This window comes from Lepidochelys olivacea (assembly GCF_965140295.1).
Source record: "Lepidochelys olivacea isolate rLepOli2 genome assembly, chromosome: 3".
In the NCBI taxonomy this organism is placed as follows: Eukaryota; Metazoa; Chordata; order Testudines; family Cheloniidae; genus Lepidochelys; species Lepidochelys olivacea.
Window position 1 is genome coordinate 8839487 of NC_140413.1, and position 26888 is coordinate 8866374.

The following is a 26888-nucleotide window of genomic DNA, read 5'->3' on the forward strand; positions in this document are numbered from 1 at the left end:
CTGGGAGTGGTAGATACGTTGGAGGGCAGGGATAGGATACAGAGGGACCTAGACAAATTGGAGGATTGGGCCAAAAGAAATCTGATGAGGTTCAATAAGGGTAAGTGCAGGGTCCTGCACTTAGGACGGAAGAACCCAATGCACAGCTACAGACTAGGGACCGAATGGCTAGGCAGCAGTTCTGCGGAAAAGGACCTAGGGGTGACAGTGGACGAGAAGCTGGATATGAGTCAGCAGTGTGCCCTTGTTGCCAAGAAGGCCAATGGCATTTTGGGATGTATAAGTAGGGGCATAGAGAGCATATCGAGGGACGTGATCGTCCCCCTCTATTCGACATTGGTGAGGCCTCATCTGGAGTACTGTGTCCAGTTTTGGGCCCCACACTACAAGAAGGATGTGGCTAAATTGGAGAGAGTCCAGCGAAGGGCAACAAAAATGATTAGGGGACTGGAACACATGAGTTATGAGGAGAGGCTGAGGGAGCTGGGATTGTTTAGCCTGCAGAAGAGAAGAATGAGGGGGGATTTGATAGCTGCTTTCAACTACCTGAGAGGTGGTTCCAGAGAAGATGGGGGGTGCTCACACCCCAGCCGCGGGCAGAGCTGGGGGGGGGGTGAACATGCTGACACCCCCGCCGCGGGCAGAGCCCGGGAGCCGCACACTCTCAGCGCTCACCCAACGCTTCTATGTAAGCTGGGCACCGCGGCGCCTCTCGTGCAAGCCACGCAGCCGCCGGCAGGAGGCGGGTCTCTCGCGCCCCCCCCCCCGCCACCCACCAACGGCTCGCGCGCGCCGGCCGGCTGTTCGCGGGCTCCCGACGCTCGCGGGGGCGATGACCGTGGCGCCACGCCGCCTCCTCCGTACTCTCCTCGGCTCGCCTTCCGCGATGGGAGACTCGGCCTCCCGGCTGCCCAGCAGAGCGGAGGCCCTGCCCGGCCGGAGCCAGAGCATCCGGGTCTCAGGTAGGGCGGCTCCCGTCCCCGGGCTCATCCCCGCGCTGGTGGGTGAGGCGCCGGACTGAGCCCACCCAGGCCCGCCGAGATGACGATCTCTGTGGGGGGCGGGGGAGAGGCGACTCGAGGAGGAACGTGGACCCTCGCGCATGCGCAGCGCGCACTGACCCACCCGTCCTCGGCGTCAGCGCAGGCGCACTGTGCTCCCTCTTCCCTGAGTTATACAAGCGCCCACGCGCACTGATCCTGCCTTACTGCGGGCGCTCTCCTCCTTGCCATCTTTCGCTGGAGCGCATGCGCCTGAAGCGCTTCCCCTCCCTCCTTTTGAAGTGCGGTGAGAGGGGGGGGGCGGCAGCGCTCCTTCGCGCACGCGCAGTTGGACGCCCCGTCCCTGGCTCGCCTCAGAGAAGTGGGGCGGAAAGGGGGCGCGGGGGCAGGCGCCCGAGGCCTCCTCGCTCGGGATAGGGGCGGCTCGAGGGGGTCTCCCTGGGACGGGGCACGTGGCGAACCGTTCAAGCAAGATGTGCTCGCTGGTGAGAGTTTAAAGAGAGTCACACCACCGAACTGGCGGAAGTCACTAGCTAAGCAGCGGGAACCAGAGTTTGTTGGCGTGCTAAACCAGCCTTGGAGAGCAGTAGCCTCCTCTGCGGGCTTTTCTTCCTTTGGAGTAATTCATTCAAAGCTGAGAAATCGATAGGACGTTGAAAATGCAGGAAAACTTGCCCTTCTCTTCCAGTTTATGAATGAAAATGAGGCCGGGGATGAGCTCGACTAGTTTTAAAAGTTTGAAGGACAGCCTGAGTAATTTAGGAGACTCCTTCTCATTTTCAAGAGACTTAGGCAAAGAGGAACATAAGCGGCAGTCGCTTTCACTTAGGCATATTCGAAAGACTGTCCTGAAATAATCAGCTTAATTCACTGTCTGCGGTTAATCCCTTGGTTTAATGAATCATTTAGTTGTGCATGTGAAACATGTTTTGATAAGAGAAATTTATGTATTCAAAACATGAAAGGATTTTTTAATAAAAATAAATGTTATGTGGTATTTTGTGTGTTAATTAAATTCCAGTTACTGTACAGTTAATGCAGCTTGACACAAATATGTACAAAAAGTTAATAAATAAGGAATATATCATTCATTTTCTTATCTACAAAAATGCACACTTAACAAGAAGCTGAAAATACGCTATGTAATTGCTTAAATAAATGTATATAGTTATAGCGTATCCTAGGTATCAAAAATATTTACCATATTTAGTGTAAAGGCTCTATTTGGTTGTAAATCAACATGCTTTAATGGTTATATCAACCAAGGAAAATGCACCTTTCTTTTGAAAATAACTGAAGTACCAATGGAAAAGTTGATTAAAATCAATGGTTTAAATCAAGGCTTTCCATTTGGTGATTAAAATCAATGGTTTAAATCAAGGCTTTCCATTTGGTGATTTAAATCAATGGTTTAAATCAAGGCTTTCCATTTGGTGATTTAAATCAATCTATTCTGGGTACCTGTGTGCTTAATAACAGCATTGACCTACAAGGAACTGTAAAAGTTACAACAAGGTAAATGCGATTAGAAATTAGGTGCAAATTAAATTTTAAAATTTAGAATAAAGTTTACTTGGGCCAGATTTCTATGCATGGAAGTAGCTGAGTGTAAAATATGACTGGCAGTTTAAAATGCCTTGTTTTCCATATTTTAAGGCAATCTATTAACTAGCTGATTTTTCATTGAAAGTTGCATTTTACCAGGTTCTACTGTAAGCTAAGTTGTGTTGGTTTTTTGATGAGTAAATTCTGTACATTTTGACAGTCAGTGTCTCTTTCTCTCTCCCCATTCATCCACCAGTGGTCTCCTTCCTCATTAATAGGTGAGAATCCACCCCATATTTTCTTCTTCTTTAACTCCGTGGCCCTTCATTATGAGGACTGGATGAGAACTGACCCTGTCTGTGACATTTTTTCTTTTTATCTTAAGGATATTACTAATTTAGGCCCTGATATTGTAAGGTGTTGAAGCTTAGCAACATGCAGGATCAAGACTTACTCAGTACAGTATATTATATTAATTTCTCTAAAGTTACTGACAGACAGGTATATAAGGATGTATTTTTATTATAAGGTTCTTGTGACAAAATATATTACAAGAGGAATGTACAAATGGTTTGGTTTGCAGAAGTTACGAGGACCTGGAGATAACTATGATGTTTTAATTATGTTCAGCTTGGTTCTGTTTTGTCATAATGTATGCAGAAATCAAAAGGAAAGGAGTTCTGCTTCAGATTTCTTTCTCTTTTAAAAACTGCATAGACTGTGACAGGCTTATGAAATCATCATACTGTAATTGATATCTTATATATTTCTGAAGTTTCTCCTTCTTCTTTCATGGGAATCTTTGTTAATTTCTATGAAGTACTGTTTTCTGGTAATCTACTTGCATTTATTTGGCCTAAAGCAATTTTTCTCAGTCTTGGTACTTGCAGACGTTTTGCTGTTTTCCTTCACTACAGTAGAGAAACTGAAATTCATACTTGAAAATTAGTGCTTTACACATGATTTTTACAATGTGTTAGAGTGTAATGTCATGCCCTGTAGTAAAATTAAATATCGCTTTCTGCTATCCTCACTAACCAAAGTTTAGTTATTAAATCATCTTCAGTTGCTATATTGTATCAAATGTTGATATAAGTAGATTAGAGGTTTATACTTTAATTGACACTATATACACACACTTACATACACCCCAATTATAAATACGTTTAGTGTTTGATTTTTTGAAATGGTAGGATGTAGGACTCTTGCTCCGTTAGTCTGATCAGTTCAGGTAGGTAATGCTGGAAATAATTTTTAGTTAGTCATTTGTTTGTGGTCTCAGTCCTGTTCCTAGTAGAGAGATTCGCATCACAGAAACAGCCATTTCACTTGGCTTTATATGATATAGGATGCAGGGGCACTACTTCTTCATTGCCAGTAGTATATCAAGACATTAATATCAACTTCATTTACTTCTTCCTTTGCGCATGTGCTCAATGGAAGAGTCCTGAGAGGAGCTGCTGGAGAGAAAGAAAAGAGGGAACTTCCCATTGCGGTGCCAAACATGATGAGCCCCAATTTAGGAAAACTTCTGTTATGCATATTTTTTGTTTTGCCTACGGTAACTTATTCTGATTTGTTCATGCTGAAAAATCCTACTGATTTCTGTGGTTTTACTTTTGTTGAGCCATCTAACTAGTTTATGGACATAGATTTCATAGATATTAAGATCAGAAGGGACCATGATGATCATCTAGTCTGACCTCCTGCACAATGCAGGCACAGAATCTCACCTACCCACTCCTGCGAAAAACCTCTCACCCTATGTCTGAGCTACTGAAGTCCTCAAATCGTGGTTTAAAGACTTCAAGGAGCAGAGAATCCTCCAGCAAGTGACCCGTGCCCCATGCCACAGAGGAAGGTGAAAAACCTCCAGGGCCTCTTCCAATTCCTTCCCGACCCCAAATATGGCAATCAGCTAAACCCTGAGCATATGGGCAAGATTCACCAGCCAGATACCTAGGAAAGAATTTTCTGTAGTAACTCAGATCCCATCTCATCTAACATCCCATCACAGGCTATTAGGCCTATTTACCATGAATATTTAAAGATCAATTAATTGCCAAAATCATGTTATCCCATCATACCATCTCCTCCATAAACGTATCGAGTCTAATCTTAAAGCCAGATAGGTCTTTTGCCCCCACTGCTTCCCTTGGAAGGCTATTCCAAAACTTCACTCCTCGGATGGTTAGAAACCTTTGTCTAATTTCAAGTCTAAACTTCCCAATGACCAGTTTATATCCATTTGTTCTTGTGTCCACATTGGTACTGATCTTAAATAATTCATCTCCCTCTCCGGTATTTATCCCTCTGATATATTTATAGAGAGCAATCATATCTCCTCTCAACCAAGACATATTTGGCTATCTCACTAGAGAGGCCAAGAATTAAATGGACTTGGAGACTAAATTGAACAATCTCTGAAGCAAGGACATTCTCTACATTTTACTGGATTAAAAGTTTAGGATTAAGATATATTAGCTTGATGGTCTGGGGAATCTTGCAGTGATGCTTGTCTGAATCTGTTCCAGGGATATACAGGATTCTAGTCTCTATTGTTTTCAGGCTAGTATCTTTCATGTGCAGCAAATCCATCTTTTGGTAAAGGCAACCACCTTAGTATTTTCCTAACAAAAAGGATGGATGGTGGTGCAGTTCTGATTCTATTTGCTATTAAACTATTCAGTTGTAATTTAAAAATATTTGAAAACTTTTTCCTCACTGTCAACATTTAAATTTCAGCAGCTGGATTTCCCAGTTTTAATCTTAGAGAAGAATGGTGATCCATTCTCCGATTTCTAGGCAGTCTCTAGCCAATACTATAATACAAGTTAATAACAACAATAAAAATACCCAGATATGCACACAGTAGGCCAAATTCATCCCTAGTGTAACTCCATAGTTCCAGATTCTCTTAGTGACAGTGATGTAAATCTGGGGTAATTCCACTGAAGCCAGTGAACGTACTCTTGATTTATGATGGCATATTTTAACAGAGACTCTAGCCTTATGGAACTACGCCGGGGATGAACTGTGTTCACTGAAAGGATAATAGACCCCATTGTGAGCAGAAGTATGTAGTAACAAGATATAATTTTACAGTTACGGTTCTGATCAGCAACACATTTTGACCCTGTTTTCAAATATTTGAAATAAAATGTTTAAAGGGACACAACCAACTTAAAAATTACAAATTTGTCCAGAAATATTTACCTATTGTTACAAGTAACATATAAGATTAGTAAAAATCAGTAGTTCTCAACCAGGGGTCCACGTACCCTTGGAGGTACGCAGAGGTCTTCCGGGGGGAACATGAACTCATCTAGATATTTGCCTAGTTTTACAATAGGCTACGTAAAGTCACTAGCAAAGTCAGTACAAATGAAAATTTCATGCAGACAGTGACTTGTTTATACTGCTCTCTATATACTATACACTGAAATGTAAGAACAATATTTATATTCCAGTCAATTTATTTTATAATTATATGGTAAAAATGAGAAAGTCAGCAATTTTTCAGTAGGAGTGTGCTGGGACACTTCTATATTTTTATGTGTGATTTTGTAAGCAAGTAGTTTTTAAGTGAGATGAAGCTTGGGGTACGCAAGAGAAATAAGACTTCTGAAAGTGGTACAATAGTCTGGAAAGGCTGAGAACCACTGGTATAAATTAGAGACAATGTTTTTCATCCCTCCCTCCCCACTTTTGTTTACTTTGTGGATTTGACATCACTTAGTATGGGCAGTTTTGCTGCTCTGTATTGTCATTAATTATTTAGTTTTCTATTGTTTCTATGAGTCTTTCATGAAGCAACAGTGGAGAGAAAAGCATTTAAAAAAAAAGGAAAATGTTATTTCCAGACCACAGAAATTGGGAGGGAGACTCATGGATAGGCATAGTACCTGAATTTACTTTTCACTCTTTTTAAATTAACTAGATTTAAAGTTGACTGTCCCTTTATTGCTGTTTCAGAAGTGTTACATGAATTTAGTGCATCAAATGAATTCTCACTGAATTCTAATTATGCTTAGAATTAATTTCTCAATCTGATTTGCTAAACTCAAGAGACAATGACATTAAATTGTTTTGTTGATTTTTTTTTTTTTTTTGAGAAAGGCTTCCGATCGTGTGGGTATAAGTTTGGTCAGGGCCACAGGGAAATTTCTAAGGAGGCCCCAAGATTTGGAGGCTTTCCAAGAACGCTCTAAGCAATATCAGATTATAAACAAAGATCCCACAGATTTGTGGATTGAATTCCTGGCTTGCAGGTCCCTTAGCATCTAGCCCTGGAGAAGTAGTGGGAATTTGGCTTGGGACTGAAGCTGGACATGGTTACTCTCTTTTGCCTCTTCTGCTAGAACTTTGCACATGTGTTTCAATGTAAATTCCATTGATGTCATTAGTACAGGTAGCTAAACTTTTGGGACAAATTTATTCCATTTTAATGCAGAAAGGAAAAGATACTAATTTCCTTAGATTTGGTTCATTTCATATAGAATTTTTAAAGAAAATGATATGTTCTCTTAGGAATATCATTCCTCCAATAGCTGGCTAATTTCTATGATACATGTTGATGAAAGTCATTTGAACCTTCATAGCTTGTGAACACGCTGTAAGGTAAATTAATGGCACAAAAATAGAACTAATCTGTTAAAATGTAGTGGCATTTGTTTTGCTCTTTTACCTATTTGTTATAACAGATTTTCCTCTCCCGTTAATCTTTCTTTTACCATCTCAAAATATGTACCACATTAGCTTGTTGATTGCTTGAGTTTGAATAACTTCTTTTTTTTGCTGGCAGCTGTAAAAAGTGGTCAGTAGTATTTTATTTGGTTTAATGCTATTATTTAAAGATTGGCAATTTTTGCATTATCTCTTCAACCCCTTCATGTGAAAGAGACTTTTTGTACTTTGTAGATAGTATAATCAGAAAGCAAGAGAGAGATGCTACAAGTAAGCCTGCAGCTGAAAATGCAGAAAGCCCAGTTATCAAATGTGGGTGTCTGACAGGATATCCAAATCCCCTACTTAACGCCTTTACAGTTGCCAACAAAAAGATTAGTTCAAACTCAACCAATCAGCAAGCTAATATAGTATATATTTTGAGACTGCAAAAGAAAAGTAAATGGGAGAGGGAAATCTGTTATAACAAGTGGGTAAAAAACGAAACAAATTCCACTACATTTGAAAAGGTTAATTCTACTTTTGAGCCATTGATTTACCTTATGCCATGTTTAGAAGCTATGAAGGTTCAAATGAGTTTTAGCAACATATATCACTAGAAATGAATCAGATATCAGAGGAATGATATTCCTAAGAGGACATAATTTTCTTAATATCATTTTCTTTAACAACTCATTTCCTTAGACTGAGGTCATTTCATGTCTTTTCCTTCTGCATTAATAGGCAATCAGTTTGCCCCAAAAGATTGCCTATCTGTTTTGAAGTATAAAGGCCAGAACTCTGCTCACTGCGTCTGAGAAGAGAGGAATGTAAAGATGAGTATACCTGAGTCCTCAGGGCTGCTTTAATTTACACTGGCTTGTAATGGCATAGGGGCCATTACACTGGCAGGAAACGCTGGAGCTCAGTGAACTCTGACCATGTCCCTTAAATCTCCAATACTTTCCTATAAAGAGTGAGAGTATGGTGTTGAGATGGATATGCTGGCTTTATGACATTTGGAATTTCCAACATGTCAGGGGAATCTCCAGCTGCCCATTTAAGGCAGCTTTACTGTTTTGGGCCTTCAAAGAGGCCATAGTGTAGAGTAGATCTGGCCCCTAATTCTTATCTAGTGCGTAAAGATTTATATCATTTTGTTAGTTTGGGGAATGTGTCAACATAGCAATTCTGACAATTTGTTATATAAAAAAGTGAGATGTTGTAATGGAACTGCTGAATTAAATATGAATAAATCTAATGGTTTTTCATAACATCAGTAAAATGTGTCAACATAACAATTCTGAGAATTTGCTAAATTATATAAAAAGTAAGATTTTATAATGGAACTGTTGAATGAAGTCTGTGAATATATCTGATGGTCTTTCGTAATGTGAGCAATAAAAGGAAAAAGAAAAATGTTTGCTATTTTTTTCCTAAGATGATTAAAAAAATCCTGTTGACTATGGAAAAAATGAACACCCTGATTCAGTATTACCATACTGTAACTTTGCAACCTGTCATGACCCAAATGTAGGTTCCAGTGTGAAATTATGCTTCAGAATCAGGCATGGAAGAGAAACAATAATGAAGGAAGTTTAAGATTTAGTAAAATTAATTTCTTTAACATTTTCTATAGCTTCAGTTGCTTGATTCAATATTTTCATGTAAATAAATTGTTAACTGACACCCCATTTTTATAAGGGGTTGTACTAAATATAGGTAAAAAAGAAGGGATATCCCCACAGGAGGGACAATTCAGAGGTATGACGAATATCAAGTTAATAGACTCTGTGTATTGTATTTCTCAAGTTTCAATTTTCCTTTCCAGTTCATCAGAAGAGGGAATTGCTTATCTCTTCATTTTAAAGAATGACCCTCATTTATTGCATTTTTGATCCATTGATTTCTATACGTTTATTACATTTTCATTATAGTTTAATCAAGCATGCTGAGATCCAGATGAGAAAGGATGTAAAGTGACATTACATTTTGCTATGGCACCTTGTTTTTAGCAATTGTTTAGTATTTGAAAGACGTGACTTCTGAAATTTTTGAATGGTTGCAATGTCTCTTAAGATTATGCATGAAATATTTTCTTTTGAAAATAGTGGTGGCAATAGAAATATGTATGTCATGCATCCTCTCCCTTTTACATTTTTATGTTTGTGTTTTTTTGCTTTTGGCAAGTGTACCTAAACATTAAATAATTCTTATCAGGCTAAACATGTAACTGAAGAATTATTAAAAATTGGACTGACTTTGGCAAAAAGGAATGACTCTTTAGCTAACTCTTACCTTTCCGTTTTAGAAGACGTTGCAGAAGATATGAAAATCTAATTTTGTGTGAATTTTGCATTTGACGTCTGCAAAAGAGACAAAAAAATAAATCAAAACCAGGAACAAACAGTCATTGATAGATCAATAACTTACAAAGTATCTGTTTGCAGAACTGCATAACCAGCTGTCAAATGCAGCTCTCAAGGTAACTCTGCATAGCTGAAAAACTTTCACTTCCTTGTCACCTCTAAATACAGCATACCACAAAGAGCTAAGTCATTCATTAATAAGTCCTTGGCAAGACCAAACCAAACCAAAATAAATGTAAAAAACCCAACCAAACAAAAAGCCCACCAATCCCCTCATTCCAGTCTCTGGAGTTTCATGTAGACTACTTAGCATTCTTCTCACACTCAAATGTGTGCACTGGCATGAAGCAACCCTGCACAAAGCCATACCCCCTCAGGACTGTGGCGGGCCTGATAACTGAGGTAGCTCTCCACAGGGTTTCTCCCTGGCAACAGAATGCAGGTTGCTGGGAAACAGCATTACTTAAGGAGTAGAAACTTTACCCAACTGGCAGCCTCTTGAATGCAAATAAGGCTTGAAGGAGACTCAGAAAGCAGAAACCCTAACTTTATAAAATAAAAAAGATTTCAAAAGGACCTTTATTCAGAGGATTATTTATATATGTTGCTCTGAAGATTTATTCCAAATTGTGGAATAAAGGGGGATAATTATTTCTAGTGAAAGGTAGTGGCTTGATAAGCAAGATTAAATAGCTGCTTGTGACAGTGGTTTTGGAAAGACATGTATCTAACACGTAAGGGCCAAACACTTGCATTGATAAACATAACCTGTCAGGATGAGAAGTAAACCCAGGAATTACATTTACACAGGATTTTTTTATTTCAAAGGATAATATTTCATATTACTGTATAATAGACCTGGGATGAATGTGGTCCATTTTGCTGATGGTTTTAACTCCATTTTGCCTTCAAAGAAGTTATAGTGATGAATTTGACCCTACATTTATTTAGGTAAGTCTGTGAGTGTAACAAACTCTCAGAAAGCAAAAAACTATAGTGGAGAAGCTGAGTGCCTCCACTTGCTGTCACGTAAGCCCTGTTGTGCCTAACTAGTGCAGGACATATGGAGTTCAATTATACTTTCAGTTATACCAATGTAACTTAATCGACGTTAGTGACATTGTACAAGGGTAGATTAGGTGAGAATCTGGACCATAGTATATAAATCACCCATTATTTGGCAACTCCTTCATTGGAATGCCTTAAATATAATAGGGTCTGATTCTCCACTGCATCGGTTTATAGCACCAGAGCTACTCCACTGACTTCACTAGAATCATATGTGCATACAACTGTTGTAATGTAGTTGAGGATCAGGCCTAACATATAACATACAAGTTAAGATGATGGGCTATTACAAATACACAAGTACTAGTAAGTGCTGATACAGTAAAGGAAAACTACATTATAGGTTAAATTGTGTCCTGGTTAACATGGCAGCACAGGGGTCCTTATGCCTCTGTGTTGGCGATCCATATCACAGATAACAGTATAGGAGAAAAAGTAGGCTCCACGTTGTAGTACATTTCTTCTAGGTAGGTTGGGATGGGGAGTGGGCATAGCTTTGGTCTCACCCCTCCAAAAGGTACTGGGCAACATACGTGGTGGTAGGTATAGACCTAAAACAGTTTGTTCCTTTCTCAAAACAACAGGGTACTGAGAGGGAGATTGTGACTCAGTCTAGTCACAATTGTGACTGAATTCAGGCCATGTCTACACTTAAGCCACTACAGCGGCACATCTTCAGCTGTGCTGCTGTAGCACCTCAGTGTAAACACTCACTACAGTGACAGGAGGCGTTCTCCTGTCACTGTAGTTAATCCACCTCCCCAGGAGTTCATAGCTAGGTTGATGGAAGAATTCTCCCATCGATCCAGCAATATCTGCACGGGGGGTTATGTTGGCATATATACAGCTATTGGGGGGTAGATTTTTCACACCCTTGAGAGATGTAGCTATGCCAGTGTACGTTTTCAGTATAGACCAGCCCTCACTCTTCTTTGGCTACTCCTGGGACAGAGCAACAGCACACTGCCTCTTATTTAGGGCAGATCATTATCTCACAATTTAGTACTATGCTTTGCATTCAGTGTCAGGGCTTGAAAAGTTTGTGTGACATCTTCTAGCCCAAGGACCAACCTGTCAAGGTCAAAATTAGCTGTTTCTCCACCCCCTTCCCCTAACAAGACTAAGTTCCCTGCAATTTAAGGCCCTGATCCAGCAAGGTATTTAAGCATGTGCCTAACTTTTAGCCCATGAGTAGTTCCTTTAAAAAAATCAATGCTGAATCGGAGCCAAAATAAATGAAGCAGTTGTGTACTATTTGTGTTTAACTGTTGTGTTGCCAGTCAACTGTTGTTATTTTATTTATGGAATTGCTCAGAATGTACTTGGCGCTATCCAAGTACAGAGGGAGACACAGTTTTTGTTCTGAAGAGCATCAGTGTTTTTAATGTATTAAAAAAATTAACTTACTGCTAAGAAAGGTTAAATAGCAGGAAAAATATAAATTGAGTATATTTTTTCATTGATTTTTCTCTGGTGTTAGCTGAATAACATATTCAGCAATATTATCTGACCAGCTAATTGAATACTACCATAAATGTGTTGAATAGATTATTAAATGAATACTGGGGAAATTCATCAAATCATACATTCCTCAAATACTATTTGACCAACCTACAACTCTCTTACTTTTGTCATATCCTCTTTTCCTTACTGCTTTGTACTGACCTTTTCTTTCTTTCCTGTAATACACATAATGTAACTTTTCCTAAGTTGTCTTCAGAGGTGTGTTACCTCTTTTCTTTCTCTGTCCCACATATCTTCTCTTTCTTTCTTTCTCCGTACATTGTGTTTGGTACTGCCTCTCCTATATTTTTTCTCTCTCCTTTTCCCCCTCACTTCTTCCCCAGAAATCTTTCTATGTATTTTGTTTCCTAACTTATCCCATTAATATCTCGTGCTTTCTCTTTCTAAGAAGCAATATCGGGGTTTCTGCATAGTAAATTGTGCAAAACCATTTTCAGAAATACGATGGAAATTCTGGTTACAGTTCCCAGGTTAAGATTGAGCTGAGTTTTTTGTGCTTAAAGCAGGAATTCAACCACTTTATTATCTTTGGGTTTAATGTTCATGTATGAAAAGTGTAATAAAAAATTCACAGGTAAAAGCTGTATTAAACTGGAGTTAAGGTTATGTACATAGAAGCAGCTTAAGGGTAAAAACATTGCAGTTATGTTGTAATTACCCTATAACAAACATTACAAACCCAGGAGATTCAGAGTTAGGTTAAACTTCAAGAAATTCAAACAGGCTAAGTTATGGCAATGCACAGTTAAGGGATCCAAACATTAGCTCTGCACTGTAGTGACAACAGGAGCAAAAATAAAATAAAATAAAAGTGATGTGTCTTTAAAAATCAGTTTAATCACTCTGGGACTACAAACATATATGCACTAATACTGGTTGTATGGTCACTGCATGGTGTTACGGCAGAGCAGAGTTAAGGTCCTTTGAGTGGGTTAACTGTGCATTTCCATATCTTACCCTGTTCGGATTCCTGTGCCATTTAACCTGAACTCTGAATTTCCTGGGTTTGTAATACTGGTTTTGGGATTAATTACAACATTTCTTGTCATAATTTTAACATTAAGTTACAGATATGTACTCAGCCTTAATGCCGGTTTCATGTAGTTTTGTCTAGGACTGTGTAGTATCTTGGAAAAACCTGTTTGGCTTGATGAGGTATGTGATGGGGTACATAAACCCCACACTTGGCCCAAAAGGGTTAAAAGGCAATACTGGGCCCAGGTAGGCCTGTTGAGCACTTTTCAGTTGGAGGAGTGTGTTAAATGGAGCTCAGAAGCCCAGGCAAGGAGTGGTGGACAGGCTACTGGAAAAAAGAATCCTTTGGCAGGAAGCCAGGCAAAAGGTGCAGCCTGAGAGGGGATCACAGAGTGGCTAGGGCCCCCAGAGAGTGTCTTCTCTAACCACCACCCACTTCAAGAACTAGCAGGTCTTGAAGGGGCACTTAGGTAGGAAGTAGCCCAGGGCAGTGGACTTAGACTCTCTGCAGGGAGGACCCTGCCAGTGTTATTTCACACAGGGCCCTGGGACCCGGTGGAGAGAGAGGGCCTGGGTCGCCTTACCATGTGCTACTTAAAGGCAAAGGCCCAGACACAGTGGGGAGGCCCAAACACTCCCATCCTGGAGTCAGGAACTAGGCACTACTACCACTTCCTCTCTGACAAAGCGATAAGGAATTGGCAGTCAGGTGCACTAACCACTAGGCTACCCGAACCTCCAAGCCCCCGTCACAAGATATATATTGAACAATGGTAAACTGCTAATATTAAAGTTTTTCTGCAGCATATAAGAAAGTGTTATTGTCTTGATCTGTTATTTTATTTATGTATAGAATTACAGTGCTATGATAAGTTTGCACCTCTTAACCCCTTTTTTATTTTTTTTCAAACCTTTATTAGTATATAGGAACTGGCGTTTAAATTTCCACTTTGAATGAAATCCTAAGCACGAATAATTCCTTGTTTAAAATGAGGTATAAAACAGGGGACTGTATAATAAGGTTTATTCCAATTATACAGTTTCAGATTTATTAGTTGCAATTCACCCCTTGCATAAGCATTGGCCCATAGTTTTAAATTTGAGGTCTTATTTTCCAGTTGAGCAGTGCAGGCAAGGTAGTATGAAATAATGTACCTTTATAATCTTTCACTGAATATTGAAAAAGAAAATTTTATATTCTGTAATACAAGCACATTTGTGCCCCAACAAATAGATATACAAATATGCCCCGGGTATCTTCGAAGATCAGCTAGAGAATGTGTGTGCCCAAGTGGCTGATTTCCCAGCTCATGTACACCAAGTAATTACAGGGCAAGACTGAGTCCTACATGTGTTTAATATTTGCATTAGGAATTGCATTTTACAAACATGTAGTAAACAACATTAATCTGTGAATGAAATGGCTGTGTGTCACAGAGGAAAATATCTTGAAAGGATCTGCAGTTTCCCAAAGGTTGGACTTCCATTTAAAAATAAATAAATAAAAAGTGTGTTTCATGTTCTGTAATCAGTGGATGATTTTCTGATATGGCTTAACAAACTACACTAAGAGCTTTTTTAAGGTTATCAGGAGCAAAATAACTGCACCAGAGATAACATTATAATATATAGGTCGTCTGCAGGGGTTATTGGGTTTGCTTCTTTCATTTATATTCTCTTGTGGGTGCCCCCTCCTATCTAGTACACAGCTGTAGAAACTCACTTCTATTACAGTTATCAGTGCTGTCCTGATGTGTGGGGCTGTGAATGGAACTGGAGCCTGTTCTGAAACACACTCCACTCAAACAATTTTTAAAGTAAGTTAAGCTGCTGATAAATAAATACTTTTAATTGTATACATGCTCCCTGTAATAGTGGTCAGAGTGATGAACAAGCAGTTAATATGCAATGCAATTCAATCAAAAACAAAAGAATAACATTTAAAATCTAAATAGTGTTAACAATTGGCTTTCTACACAGTCTGTCACTTTATAGTCAGCAAATGTAAGGAACATAGGGTGGGTATAATATGGTTACACACATTCAGTAAAGTGAGTCAGCAGTTTTTTTACATTTTTTTTTTACTGGTTGCCAGAACTGGTGTTTGGGCCCTCAGTGCTTTCTTTGATGGGTACCTTTAGCCTTTATGACTTTATAAATGTCAAGGCTATCCTCCAATTTTAATTTTTAAATGCAAATAAGTAGCAATAATAACTCTGATTTAGCATTGAGAAATATGTCTAAAAAACCAAACAGGAAGATGTAAAACAGTCACTAGGATTGAAAGTACAGTATAGTACTTTCTTCTTATTAGTCATATATTATTCATAATACCTACCTCCTGTAGTTAACTGAAGGCTAGTTTTTGGCCCCATGAAACCAATGGCTTTGTGTCTCTCAGTTTTGGAGGGGGCAGGATCTCAGATATCTGCGTGAGGCAGTTGGTGGCACTATGGGTGCCACAAGCTCTTTCCTGTCAAATGGCTAGCTGCCTATAACTAAGCTGGCTTCTCTGTTGGCTCCTGAATAAGTGGGCACTCGAAGGGAAAGAAATCCCCTTTGAAACAATGACTTTTATCCATTAGCAAGATTTCTATCTTTCCAGAATTGAAAATTGTGCATGTTTGGCTCATGCAGTCATCAATGTCATCCGAACAGGCCTCCAGTGTGGAGACTGAGTTATTGAGATCCAGAGAGGAAGAGGTGTATAGTTGTGTTTCATCAACATGCTAATGATACTTTACTGTATTCAGAAATGATCTTGATAAGTGGTTTTATATACATTGAGCGAAATGGGATATAGGGGAGAAGCTTGGGAGAAGTTGCATTTCAAATTTCTCAATGTTGCTGCTCAATTCTCATCCTCATCCAATTTGAAAGCTTCATTTACATATTCTAGAAGTAAATGGAGGGATTTTTCAGACACATCAGTAGTCTCCAATGCAGCAAGCCATAGTCAATAGTCTTGAAAATTTACTAGAGATTAGAGAGGTCTAGCATGACCAAAATGGCTAATTAAACCAGCTGGAGATTGCTCTTGAGCCCTTCTAACATGGTTTGACCCCCAAAAGTAGGCTAGAATTCTCAGGGGAAACTCCCAGGATATCATAGGTGTTAAGGAACTGCTGAAGATGAAAGGCTATCACTTTCTAAATTACTGTCCACAAAAAGGGAAGGCTCAAGACAGAGAAGAAATTGGCAAGCAATCCAACATCCAAATGTGGTTTCTTATGTAAAACATATTAAGAAGTCTTAAGGGAAAAGTCAGTGACTTTACATCTGATTTTTCTTGTAGACCTTATTTTCAAAATTCACCTGACATAGTTCTTTACTTCATTCTCCCAAGGACTTTATGGCTCTCCTCCATTTTCCCTGTCATTTTCCCCTTAAATCGTTTCGTAAGGAAAGGAAGTTGGATTTAGTTGCTCTGGAGCCCATTGATGCCACTTCTTCAGGTGACCAGAAGGATCACTGAATACCCATGCAGACAATTCCTTTCCTCACAGGCTAACTATGCTGCTTCTGAAAAGAATTCATCCTCTGCTGCTATAGGATGAAGGAGACTCTGCTTGGGACCTGAATTTAGATCCCATGCATGATACTGTATCTGGCTGCTTTTAGATTAGAGATTTGGTTTTGAGTAATAAGAGCATTTAAAATAATTTGAAATGCAAATGAGGGATTGAGATATTAACCTGTGCAGAACCAATTAAAAATATTCAATGTGTATAAACCTAATTGTTTGATTAGCAATTCATGGTCTGATGTGGGGTGCAAGTTGAAGCATTTGTCATTTGAATTTTAAAACAAAGCTCTTGTTCAGCATATAACGAAGAACATCTTCTTCTTCCACACACGTGAAATGACATAGTATGATCCCAGTTTGGGCAAAGTCCGTATCTTAGATTCTTTTTGTTTTTTCTATGCTATCCTTTCTCATCGTCACTTACGAAATTTGAGACTTTCAATCCACTTCACTATTAGTGGAGTTTGGCTGTAATCCAAGCTAACTATAAATAGGTTCCCCAGTGCCTAGCCAATTCTACCTCAAGTGGTACACACATGTTTCCCAAAGTGTACGGTATAATAAAGTTTCTCTGAATAACAGCCACAAAAGTCTGTGAATTTTAGGTACTGATATACTAATATTTTCAGGTAGCTATGTTTTGCCCACAAGAACTGGTAGGAAAGTGAAAGATATCTAAGAGCACAACTGTGTTTAAACTTTAGTGCAAGGACTTTGATGTGTAATGAATTTTCAGAAAAGGTTCTAATAAGGACTGGGCAAGCAGATAGGGAAAACCTCTGAGCATGTTCAAGCAAGCCCTGTTTGAGTCAGCCAAGCAAAATCTGACGATCATGAGAGTCAAATGTAGCATATGTGGCGTCATGTTGTCAAGTTGTTTACGTTGTAACATCACATTGTGGTGTCAAATCAGAAGAGCACAAGTTTTTGAAATATATCCCCATGATGGAAGGCATAGGAAAGGACCAACTGCTTCCCTCTGTAGCAGCCCCTCTCTTGCTATTTGTCTGCAGTTAAGGGATAGAGAACTCCACTTGACTGACGTCTGGACATGCTGACTTTAAAAGCCTTGAGCTGTGACAGTTCAGATTTGCATTCAGCAGACTTAGCAGCTTTTATCTGAACTGGACTTTCATTGGAACTTCCTACTTCTCGTGCTAATCCTTTCCAACAGTATTACATGACTAGTTCAGCCTTCTCAAAAAATGACTAGATGACATCTAGGTGCGATGACTGTCCTGCCTCCCAAGGTCTGTGAGAGTGAGGGATCGTTTTCCAGGATTGGTTGTAGATCGCTGATGATGTGTGGAGAGGTTTTAGCTGCGGGCTGTATGTGTTCTGTTATTTTCCTTGTTGGGCCTGTCCTGTAGTAGGTGACTTCTGGGTATCCATCTTGCTCTGTCAGTCTGTTTCCTCACTTCCCCATGTGGGTATTGTAGTTTTAAGAATGCTTGATAAAGATCTTGTTGGTGTTTGCCTCTGTCTGAGGGATTGGAGAAAATTCAGTTGTATCTTAGGGCTTGGCTGTAGACAATGGATCGTGTGTTGTGCCCTGGATGGAAGCTTGAGGCATGTAGGTAAGTATAGCGGTGAGTAGGTTTCCGGTATAGGGTGGTGTTTATGTGACCATCAGTTATTTGCATGTAGTGTCCAGGAAGTGGATCTCTTGTGTGGACTGGTCCAGGCTGAGGTAGATGGAGGGGTGGAAATTGTTGAAATCCAGGTGGAATTCTTCAAGGGCCTCCTTCCCGTGGGTCCATATGATGAGGGTGTCATCAGTGTAGCGCAAGGAGAGGAGGGGCACTAGGGGACGAGAGCTGAGGAAGTGGTGTTCTAAGTCAGCCATAAAAACGTTGGCATACTATGGGGCCATGCGGGTATCCATAGCAGTGCCATTGACTTGAAGGTATAAGTTGTCCCCAAATCTGAAATGGTTGTGGGTGAGGACAAAGTCGCAAAGCTCAGCCACCAGGTGTGCTGTGGCCTCATCAGGGATATTGTTCTTGACACCTTGTAGTCCATCCTCATGTGAAATATTGTTGTAAAGAGTTTCTACGTCCATGGTGGCAAGGATGGTGTTTTCAGGAAGATCACCAATGCATTGTAGTTTCCTCAGGAAGTCGGCAGTGTCTCAAAGATACTTAGGAGTGATGGTAGCGTAGGGTCTGAGGAGAGAGTCCAAATAGCCAGATAATCCTGCTGTAAGATTGCCGATGCCTGAGGTGATAGGGTATCCGGGGTTTCCAGGTTTGTGTAGCAAGTAACTATTGCTGACTTTGTCCTGCCACTTAAGGGACCTATACCCAGTAATAAAAGAAATCACAAAAATGAATGGTTCAAGAAAACAAGCTCCCAAACAAGCTTTGGAAAGCTATTAGGGGCAGTAGGTTCCATAGGTGGGTGCTCTTTATTATGAATACTAAGAACTGACAACGGGAATATAATAGGTGAGAGGCTGCTTAACTTAACCTCAAAATGACAAAACATGTCAGGATAGTAAAATAATTTCTTAAGAATAAAGAGAATGTTCCTGTCTGAGCAATAGTCCCATAATCAAACATCCAAAATAAAGTGATTCGTTATTTTCATGGATTTGTATTACGTAAGCACTTTTCAAGGCAGACAAGAAGAAAGATGAGTAACATGCCAGACATGGCAGAGGGAAAATAGAGGGGAAAGCTATTTAGAAAAGCTGGACATGCACAAGTCCATGGGGCCAGATGCAATGCATCCGAGGGTGCTGGCTGATGTGATTGCAGAGCCATTGGCCATTATTTTTGAAAACTAGTGGTGATCGGGGTGGTCCTGGATGATTGGAAAAAGGCAAATATAGTGCCCATCTTTAAAAAAGGGAAGAAGGAGAATCTGGGGAAATACAGACTGGTCAATCTCACCTCAGTCCCTGGAAAAATCATGGAGCAGGTCCTCAGGGAATCCATTTGGAAGCATTTGGAGGAGAGTAAGGTGCTCAGGAACAGTCAACATGGATTCACATTGGACAAGTCATGCCTGACCAACCTGATTGCCTTCTGTGATGAGATAACTGGTGCTGTGGATATGGGGAAAGCGGTGGACATGATAATACCTTGACTTTAGCAAAGCTTTTGATACGGTCTCCCACAGTATTCTTGCCAGCAATTAAAAAAAGTATGGTTTGGATGAATGGACTATAAGGTGGATAGAAAGCTGGCTAGATCATCAGGCTCAATGGGTAGTGATGAACAGCTCGATGTCTAGTTGGCAGCCAGTATGAAGCGGAGTGTCCCAGGGGTTCGCACTGGGGCCGGTTCTGTTCAACATCTTCATTAATGATCTGATTGATGGGATGGATTGCACCCTCAGCAAGTTTGTGGATGACACTAAGATGTGGGGGAGAGGTAGATACACTGGAGGGTAGGGATAGGGTCCAGAGTGACCTAGACAAATTGGAGGGTTGGGCCAAAAGAAATCCGATGAGGTTCAACAAGGACAAGTGCAGAGTCCTGCACTTAGGACGGAAGAATCCTATTCACCGCTACAGGCTGGGACCGACTGGCTAAGCAGCAGTTCTGCAGAAAAGGACGTGGGGATTACAGTGGAGAAGAAGCTGGATATAAGTCAACAGTGTGCCCTTATTGCCACAAAGGCTAATGGCATATTTGGCTGCATTAGTAGGAGCATTGCCAGAAGATCAGGGAAGTGATTATTCTCCTCTATTCGGCGCTGGTGAGGCCACATCTGGAGCACTGCATCCAGTTTTGGGCCCTCCGCTACAGAAAGGATGTGGACCAATTGGAGAGAGTCCAGCGGAGGGCAAGAAAAATGATTAGGGGTCTGGGGCACATGACTTGTGAGGAGAGGCTGAGGGAACTGGGCTTATTTAGTCTGCAGAAGAGTGAGTAGGGATTTGATAGCAGCCTTCAACTACCTGAAGGGGGTTCCAAAGAGGATGGAGCTAGGCTCTTCTCAGTGGTGGCAGATGACAGAACAAGGAGCAATGGTCTCAAGTTGCAGTGGGGGAGGTTTAGGTTGGATATTAGGAAAAACTCAGGAAGCACTGAGGGAGGTGGTGGAATCTCCATCCTTAGAGGTTTTTAAGGCCTGGCTTGACAAAGCCCTGGTTGGGATGATTTAGTTGGGTGAGCAGGTGGTTGGACTAGATGACCTCCTGAGGTCTCTTCCACCCCTAATCTTCTATGATCCTATGATTCTATGATCTAATTGCCATCGTAGATGTCTGTATGCTAATGCAAAAAGGTATGGGAATAAACAGGAAGAACTAGAAATACTAGTGAATAATCACAAACATAATGGGCATCAGAGACTTATGACTGGCATATTGGTATAGAAGATTACAGCTAGTTTAGAAAGGACAGTTAGGGAAAAAAGGGAGGAAGTGTTGCCTTGTATACCAAAGATGTATACACTTGCAATAAGGTTGAGATAGAAGTGGTAGGCAGACATGTTGAAAGTCTCTGGGTAAGGATAAAAGGGATAGAAAACAAAAAGATCTGCATCTTAGCAAAGAAACAGAATGAGGTCTCCTTCCTCCAGCAGACCCCATTTGTCTCTTGATTTTCAGCTGGAAATGCTTTTCGAAAAGGGACCGTAACTATAAAAAGAGGGACACACTCCTCAAGACCCACCCCTCCTTCCTTTCCCTGTCCGTCTCACTCTTTGCACCTGAGAAGACAAAAGGAGTGGCTGTTGGACTCTGGAGGAGGGTTCCTGACCTGAAGAGTTTGGTCAGTAATGCTGTTGGAAGCATGTAGTGAAAAACTGTGCTTTAAATCTAATATAGTTTAAGTTATGCACTAGAAAGAGTTTTATCTTTATTTTTTTGTAACCATTTCTGACTCTTATGCCTCATTGCTTGTACTCACTTAAGCGTATTAACTACAAAGAGAGAGATTTTGTTTTATTGTTTCTGCTAATCCAGTGTGTTTAAGTTGAAGTGTCTGCGTAACTCGATTTAGGGTAGCAAGTTGTGTCCGCATTATTTCTTCAAAGGAATAATGAACTTAATATATTTGGACTGCCCAGGAGAGGGCTGGGCAGTACAAGACGTACATTTGTGAGGGAAAATATGGGACTGGGAGTTTGTTGCGGTCACCCTGAGGTCTAACTAACGCTGGTCACTGCCATAGCGTGACTGTCAGGTTTCAGCTACAGAAACACATCTGGGAGTGACCTGCATGCTGGCAAACTGTTTGTGAGTGGTCCAGGTTGGGAGCTACAACAGTAGAGCATTGAACGCTACCCCAGTTGCAAGGCAAGGCTGACACAGCCCCACCACTGGTCTGGACTGCACCCTGGTGTATCACAGTAGGTGATCAAGAAGTAATGTGTAAAAGCTAGAGAGAACAGTTTCCAGTAGTCAAGGTGAGAGATGACCAGGAATGGGCAAGCTTTTTAAGTAGATGCACAGAAGAAAGGAAGGATTTTAAAGACGTTGTGAAGGAAAGAAAATATGGGATTTTTGTGACACTTTGGCTGTGGTGGCTAATGGAGAGGGCAGAATTGAACTTGACACTGAAGTTGTGAGTCTGAGTGACAGTGAAGAAGATAGTGGAATTTTTAACAGATATATGATGGAGTATTTGCAGAGGAAGATACGAAATTCAGTTTTCACCGTGTTAAGTTTGGGTTGGTAGCGGGAGATCAAATAGCAATGAAGTGTCAGAGTTAGCTAGAGATGTAAGTATTCAACAGAAAAAAATAGGGATGGAAAAGTAGATTTAGGAATCAGTATAGAGGTAGTAGTGGAAACCGTGAGAGTGGATCAGGTCATCCATGATTAGGATAAATTGGAAGGCAAAAAAAGGAAACCGAACACAGATCCTTAAGGGTCATAGACAGATAAGGGGAGAAAAGAGTGGGAGGAGTCCCTGAAGGAGCAGTTGGAGAGAGATGGAGAGCACAGGGTCACAAAAGCTCAGGAAGGGAAGATACTCTTGAATTTTTCTCTGAAGAATCTGGTATTCTCTGATGTGGTTTGGATTACCCCAAGTGGGAGCACTTTTGTGCTCTCTGTCTTGGCCATCATCTTCTTGCACCACCTCCTCTTCCTTTTCTGGGCAACAAAACCTTCAACCAATCTTTATTAACTTCAGGTGCTGCATCCTGTAACCATAATGAGCTTTTATCTGGTAACTGTTGATCAGTGTTCCTCTTCATTATCTCCCCTTTTACCTCTGCAAAATATGTCACTGGTCCCAATATCTGCATTACCACACCATTTTGCAACTTAATCCCTCTCCTGTAATTTTCACCCATACTGTCTTCCCTGGGTAGAAAAATTTGGGAGGTTTATGTTATAGGTTTTTCACTGTTTGATTTTCCACTGGCTTTCACAAATTTCAAATTTATCTTTGAAATGTTGGCACATTTTTCACTGTGGATTCAAACAGAGCAGTCTCCCTCTAGTAGCAATTCCTTCTTATGCACAATATTCTAATGACAGGTTTCAGAGTAGCAGCCGTGTTAATCTGTATCCTCAAAAAGAAACTTGTGGCACCTTAGAGACTAACAAATTTATTTGAGCATAAGCTTTCGTGGGCTACATCAGATGCATAGAATGGAACATATAGTAAGAAGATATATATATATATATATATATCTCAGAGAACATGAAAAAGTGGAAGTAGCGATACCAACTGTAAGAGGCTAATTAATTAAGATGAGCTATTATCAGCAGGAGAAAAAAACTTTTGTAGTGATAATCAAGATGGCCCATTTAGACAGTTGACAAAAAGGTGTGAGGACACTTAACCTGGGGAAATAGATTCAATATGTGTAATGACCCAGCCACTCCCAGTCTCTATTCAAACCCAAGTTAAAGGTATCTAGTTTGCATATTAATTCAAGCTCAGCAGTTTCTTGTTGGAGTCTGTTTTTGAAGCTTTTCTGTTGCAAAATTGCCACCTTTAAATCTGTTACTGAGTGGCCAGGGAGGTTGAAGTGTTCTCCTACCGGTTTTTGAATGTTATGATTCCTGATGTCAGATTTGTGTCCATTTATTCTTTTGCATAGAGACTGTCCAGCTTGGCCAATGTACATGGCAGAGGGGCATTGCTGGCACATGATGGCATATATCACATTGATAGATGTGCAGGTGAATGAGCCCCTGATGGCGTGGCTAATGTGATTAGGTCTTATGATGGTGTCACTTGAATAAATATGTGGACAGAGTTGGCATTAGGATTTGTTGCAAGAATAGTTCCTGGGTTAGTGGTTTGTTGTGTGGTTTCTGGAGTGTATTTGCTTCAGGTTGGGGGGCTGTCTGTAAGCGAGGACTGGTCTGTCTCCCAAGATCTGTGAGAGTGAGGGATCATTTTTCAGGCTAGGTTGTAGGTCTTTGATGATGCGCTGGAGAGGTTTTAGTTGGGGACTGAAGGTGACGGCTAGTGGAGTTCTGTTATTTTCTTTGTTGGGCCTGTCCTGTAGTAGGGTACTTTTCTGGCTCTGTCAATCTGTTTGGGGGTTCTTGTGTGTTAAATTTCTGAATTCTAAGAAATAGAGTAGTGTTACGCTGCAAACTTCCAGCAAGAGTATTTTATATTTCTGTCTAACTTCTGTGACAAAGTTCGTCCTCTACCTTGGTGGGTCTTGCGCTTATTGGCAGATTTGCTCGCCTTGGAGCTTCACAGCAGCCCTCAGCTTGTCCATTTTTCTAATTCACAGTCCAGGTCGACTCCTCCTGTGTTTGACCAGGAGTTGGGAGGATTTGGGGGGAACCCGGGCCCACCCTCTATTCCAGGTGCCAGCCCAGGGCCCTGTGGAATGTAGCTGTCTAGAGTGCCTCCAGGAACAGCTGTGCGACAGCTACAACTCCCTGGGCTACTTCCCTATGGCCTCCTCCCAACACCTTCTGTGCAAAAAAAAATTCTATACCAAAAATTTAAAAATTCTGCACACAATATTTTAAAATTCTGAAAATTTTATTTGTCAAAATAACACTATATAATCACACCAATTATTTTTGTAATTTATTTCAAAATACCTGTCAGCAACTGTTTGTAACAATACAAGCACACAAAAAATTTCCCCCAGGAGCAGAGAGTTAAGAAACCCCTATGACAACCCTGTTTCTCTGCCCCTTCCCCCACAGAGCCGAGCTGGGGGGCCAGACACCCACAACTCCTCCCCCCCAGAGCCCAGCCGCTGCCTCCCCAGCCCAGACACTCACACCCCTCCTCCTCAGACGCCAGCTGTGGTGTCCCCCGGCCCAGACACTCACACCTCATCCCCTCCAGAGCCCAGTCACAGGGCCCCCTGACCCAGACACTCACTCCCCCACCCTTACTCCGCAGAGGCCAGGTGCCGCCCCCACCACCCCCTGGCACAGAAACTCAAGCCTATTCTACACTGGGGGGGCGGGGATCGATCTAAGTTACGCAACTTCAGCTACGTGAATAAGTTGATCTACTTACCGTGATGTCTTCACTGCGGTGAGTCGACAGCTGATGCTCCCCCGTCAACTCTGCCTGTGCCTCTTGCTCTGGTGGAGATGCTCGACGGGAGAGCGCTTGGCGGTCAATTTATCCTGTCTAGACTAGATGCGATAAATCGACCCCCGCTGGATTGATCGCTGCCCGTCGATCCTGCAGGTAATGTAGACAAGCCCTCAGAGATCCTACCCTCCTAGAGCCCAGGGATCCAGAGGGAGAAACAGCCTAATGCTGGGTCTGCGTGCTGTTGGCAGGGTCTGTGCGCTTCCTTAAGAGCATGCTGGGAATTGCAACTGCTGGGAACCTTCCTTTTCCCTCCCACTGGCCTTGTTTTCCATTTGTGAGCTGAACTCTGATGGGTCCAGTGACCCCTACTGGCAGCCAACATCTCTGCAGTCCATTTCTGTGGGGAAAAAAGGGAAATTCTGCGCACACAACATTAATTTCTGCAATTTTCTGCATTGCATAGTGGTGAAGAATTCCTCCAGGAGTAAGTATTTATTCTAGCTGTCTACTGACTGGCTGCTGGTAGGCCCAGATCACACACTTTCCTATGGACCCCTCTAGCCTGCAAACGTTACCAGGAAAACCTCCAGATATATAAAGAGAGCTTCCAATTTTAAACAAATTTTTCAGTACTCCACGCTCAGTACTGGAGGAGACAAGATACTGGGCCTTATGAAACACTGGTGTGATCTGGTATGGCAACTCCTATGTTCCGATACAGGACAGTGGAGAGATCAGTTGTGTTGAAAGATATGAATAGATCAAAGAGCATGAAGATAGAGAAGATGTCTTTGGACTTGTAGGAGATCACTGGTGACGTTGATAAGAACAGTTTCAGTGAAGTGAAGGGGGCAAAAATAAAATTGCAGAGGATTTCAGAGAGGAGTGGAAATCAAGAAAAATTAAATAGACTAAATGGTTAAGGAGTTTGCAGGGCGAGAGGAAGAGGGAGAAGGGCAGAAATTGGAGATGCAAGTGTAATCAAGGCAGGTGGCATATCAGAGAATGTTTGAAGGCTGAGGGGAAAGGAGTTATATGAAAAAGTGTGTGAATATAGGCGAGAGGGAGCAGAAGAGGGACAAAGAGAGAGAAGCCAAGAGCTAGAAGAAGATGGATTGAGGGGGATCCCATAGATCTTGGTGTAATAGTTTGAATATACTATTAACAATGTTTTTTGTAAGTAAGAGTTCAAGTTGCCCAGTGGTATCTCGTGCCTTTCCAGAATGTTGAGTTTAGCAAAACTCTATCTGAAAACCATGAAATGAAGAGTTCAGGTGAACATCAAAGCAAACTTAATCTTGCCCCCCCACCCCCTCCCGGAGCTGGCAGTGGCCACTGGAAATTATTTGCATGCACTCCAGCTGCACTCACTATCTGAGGTCTAGCTGTATTGAATGGTGGAGGAATTAGCTGGAGAAACTTGGCAGACCTGTGATTGTGATATGAGGTGATCTAGGGGGGCTGTGCCCCTCTGGAGTTGTGTGTGATCCTCTCTCTCTGATTCCCATGTGTGTAATCAAAGGAAAAGGGGACGTGTACCATGAGAATCATAGACTTTAAGGTCAGAAGGGACCATTATGATCGTCTAGTCTGACCTCCTGCACAATACAGGCCACAGAATCTCACCCACCCACTTCTGTAACCAACCCCTGACCTATGTCTGAGTACTAAAGTCCTCAAATCATGGTTTAAAGACTTCAAGGTGCAGAGAATCCTCCAGCAAGTGACCCCTGCCCCATGCTGCAGAAGAAGGTGAAACCCCCCCAGGGCCTCTGCCAAT

The 26888-nt window shown here is 41.3% G+C and overlaps 1 protein-coding gene across 3 annotated transcripts in view; it reads left to right on the forward strand.

Moving 5' to 3' along the window:
- Nucleotides 1–465: 465 nt before the first annotated feature.
- MSRA (methionine sulfoxide reductase A) overlaps nucleotides 466–26888 on the forward strand; it is a 452006-nt gene continuing 425583 nt past the window's right edge. The window contains exon 1 of one of the 3 annotated variants that reach the window (XM_084624989.1): nucleotides 466–962. In XM_084624989.1, the coding sequence (XP_084481115.1) occupies nucleotides 569–962 (394 nt within the window). In that variant the 5' untranslated portion in view covers nucleotides 466–568. The remainder of the gene's footprint in view (nucleotides 963–26888) is intronic. The other 2 variants (XM_084624991.1, XM_084624990.1) reach the window with 2 other exon arrangements.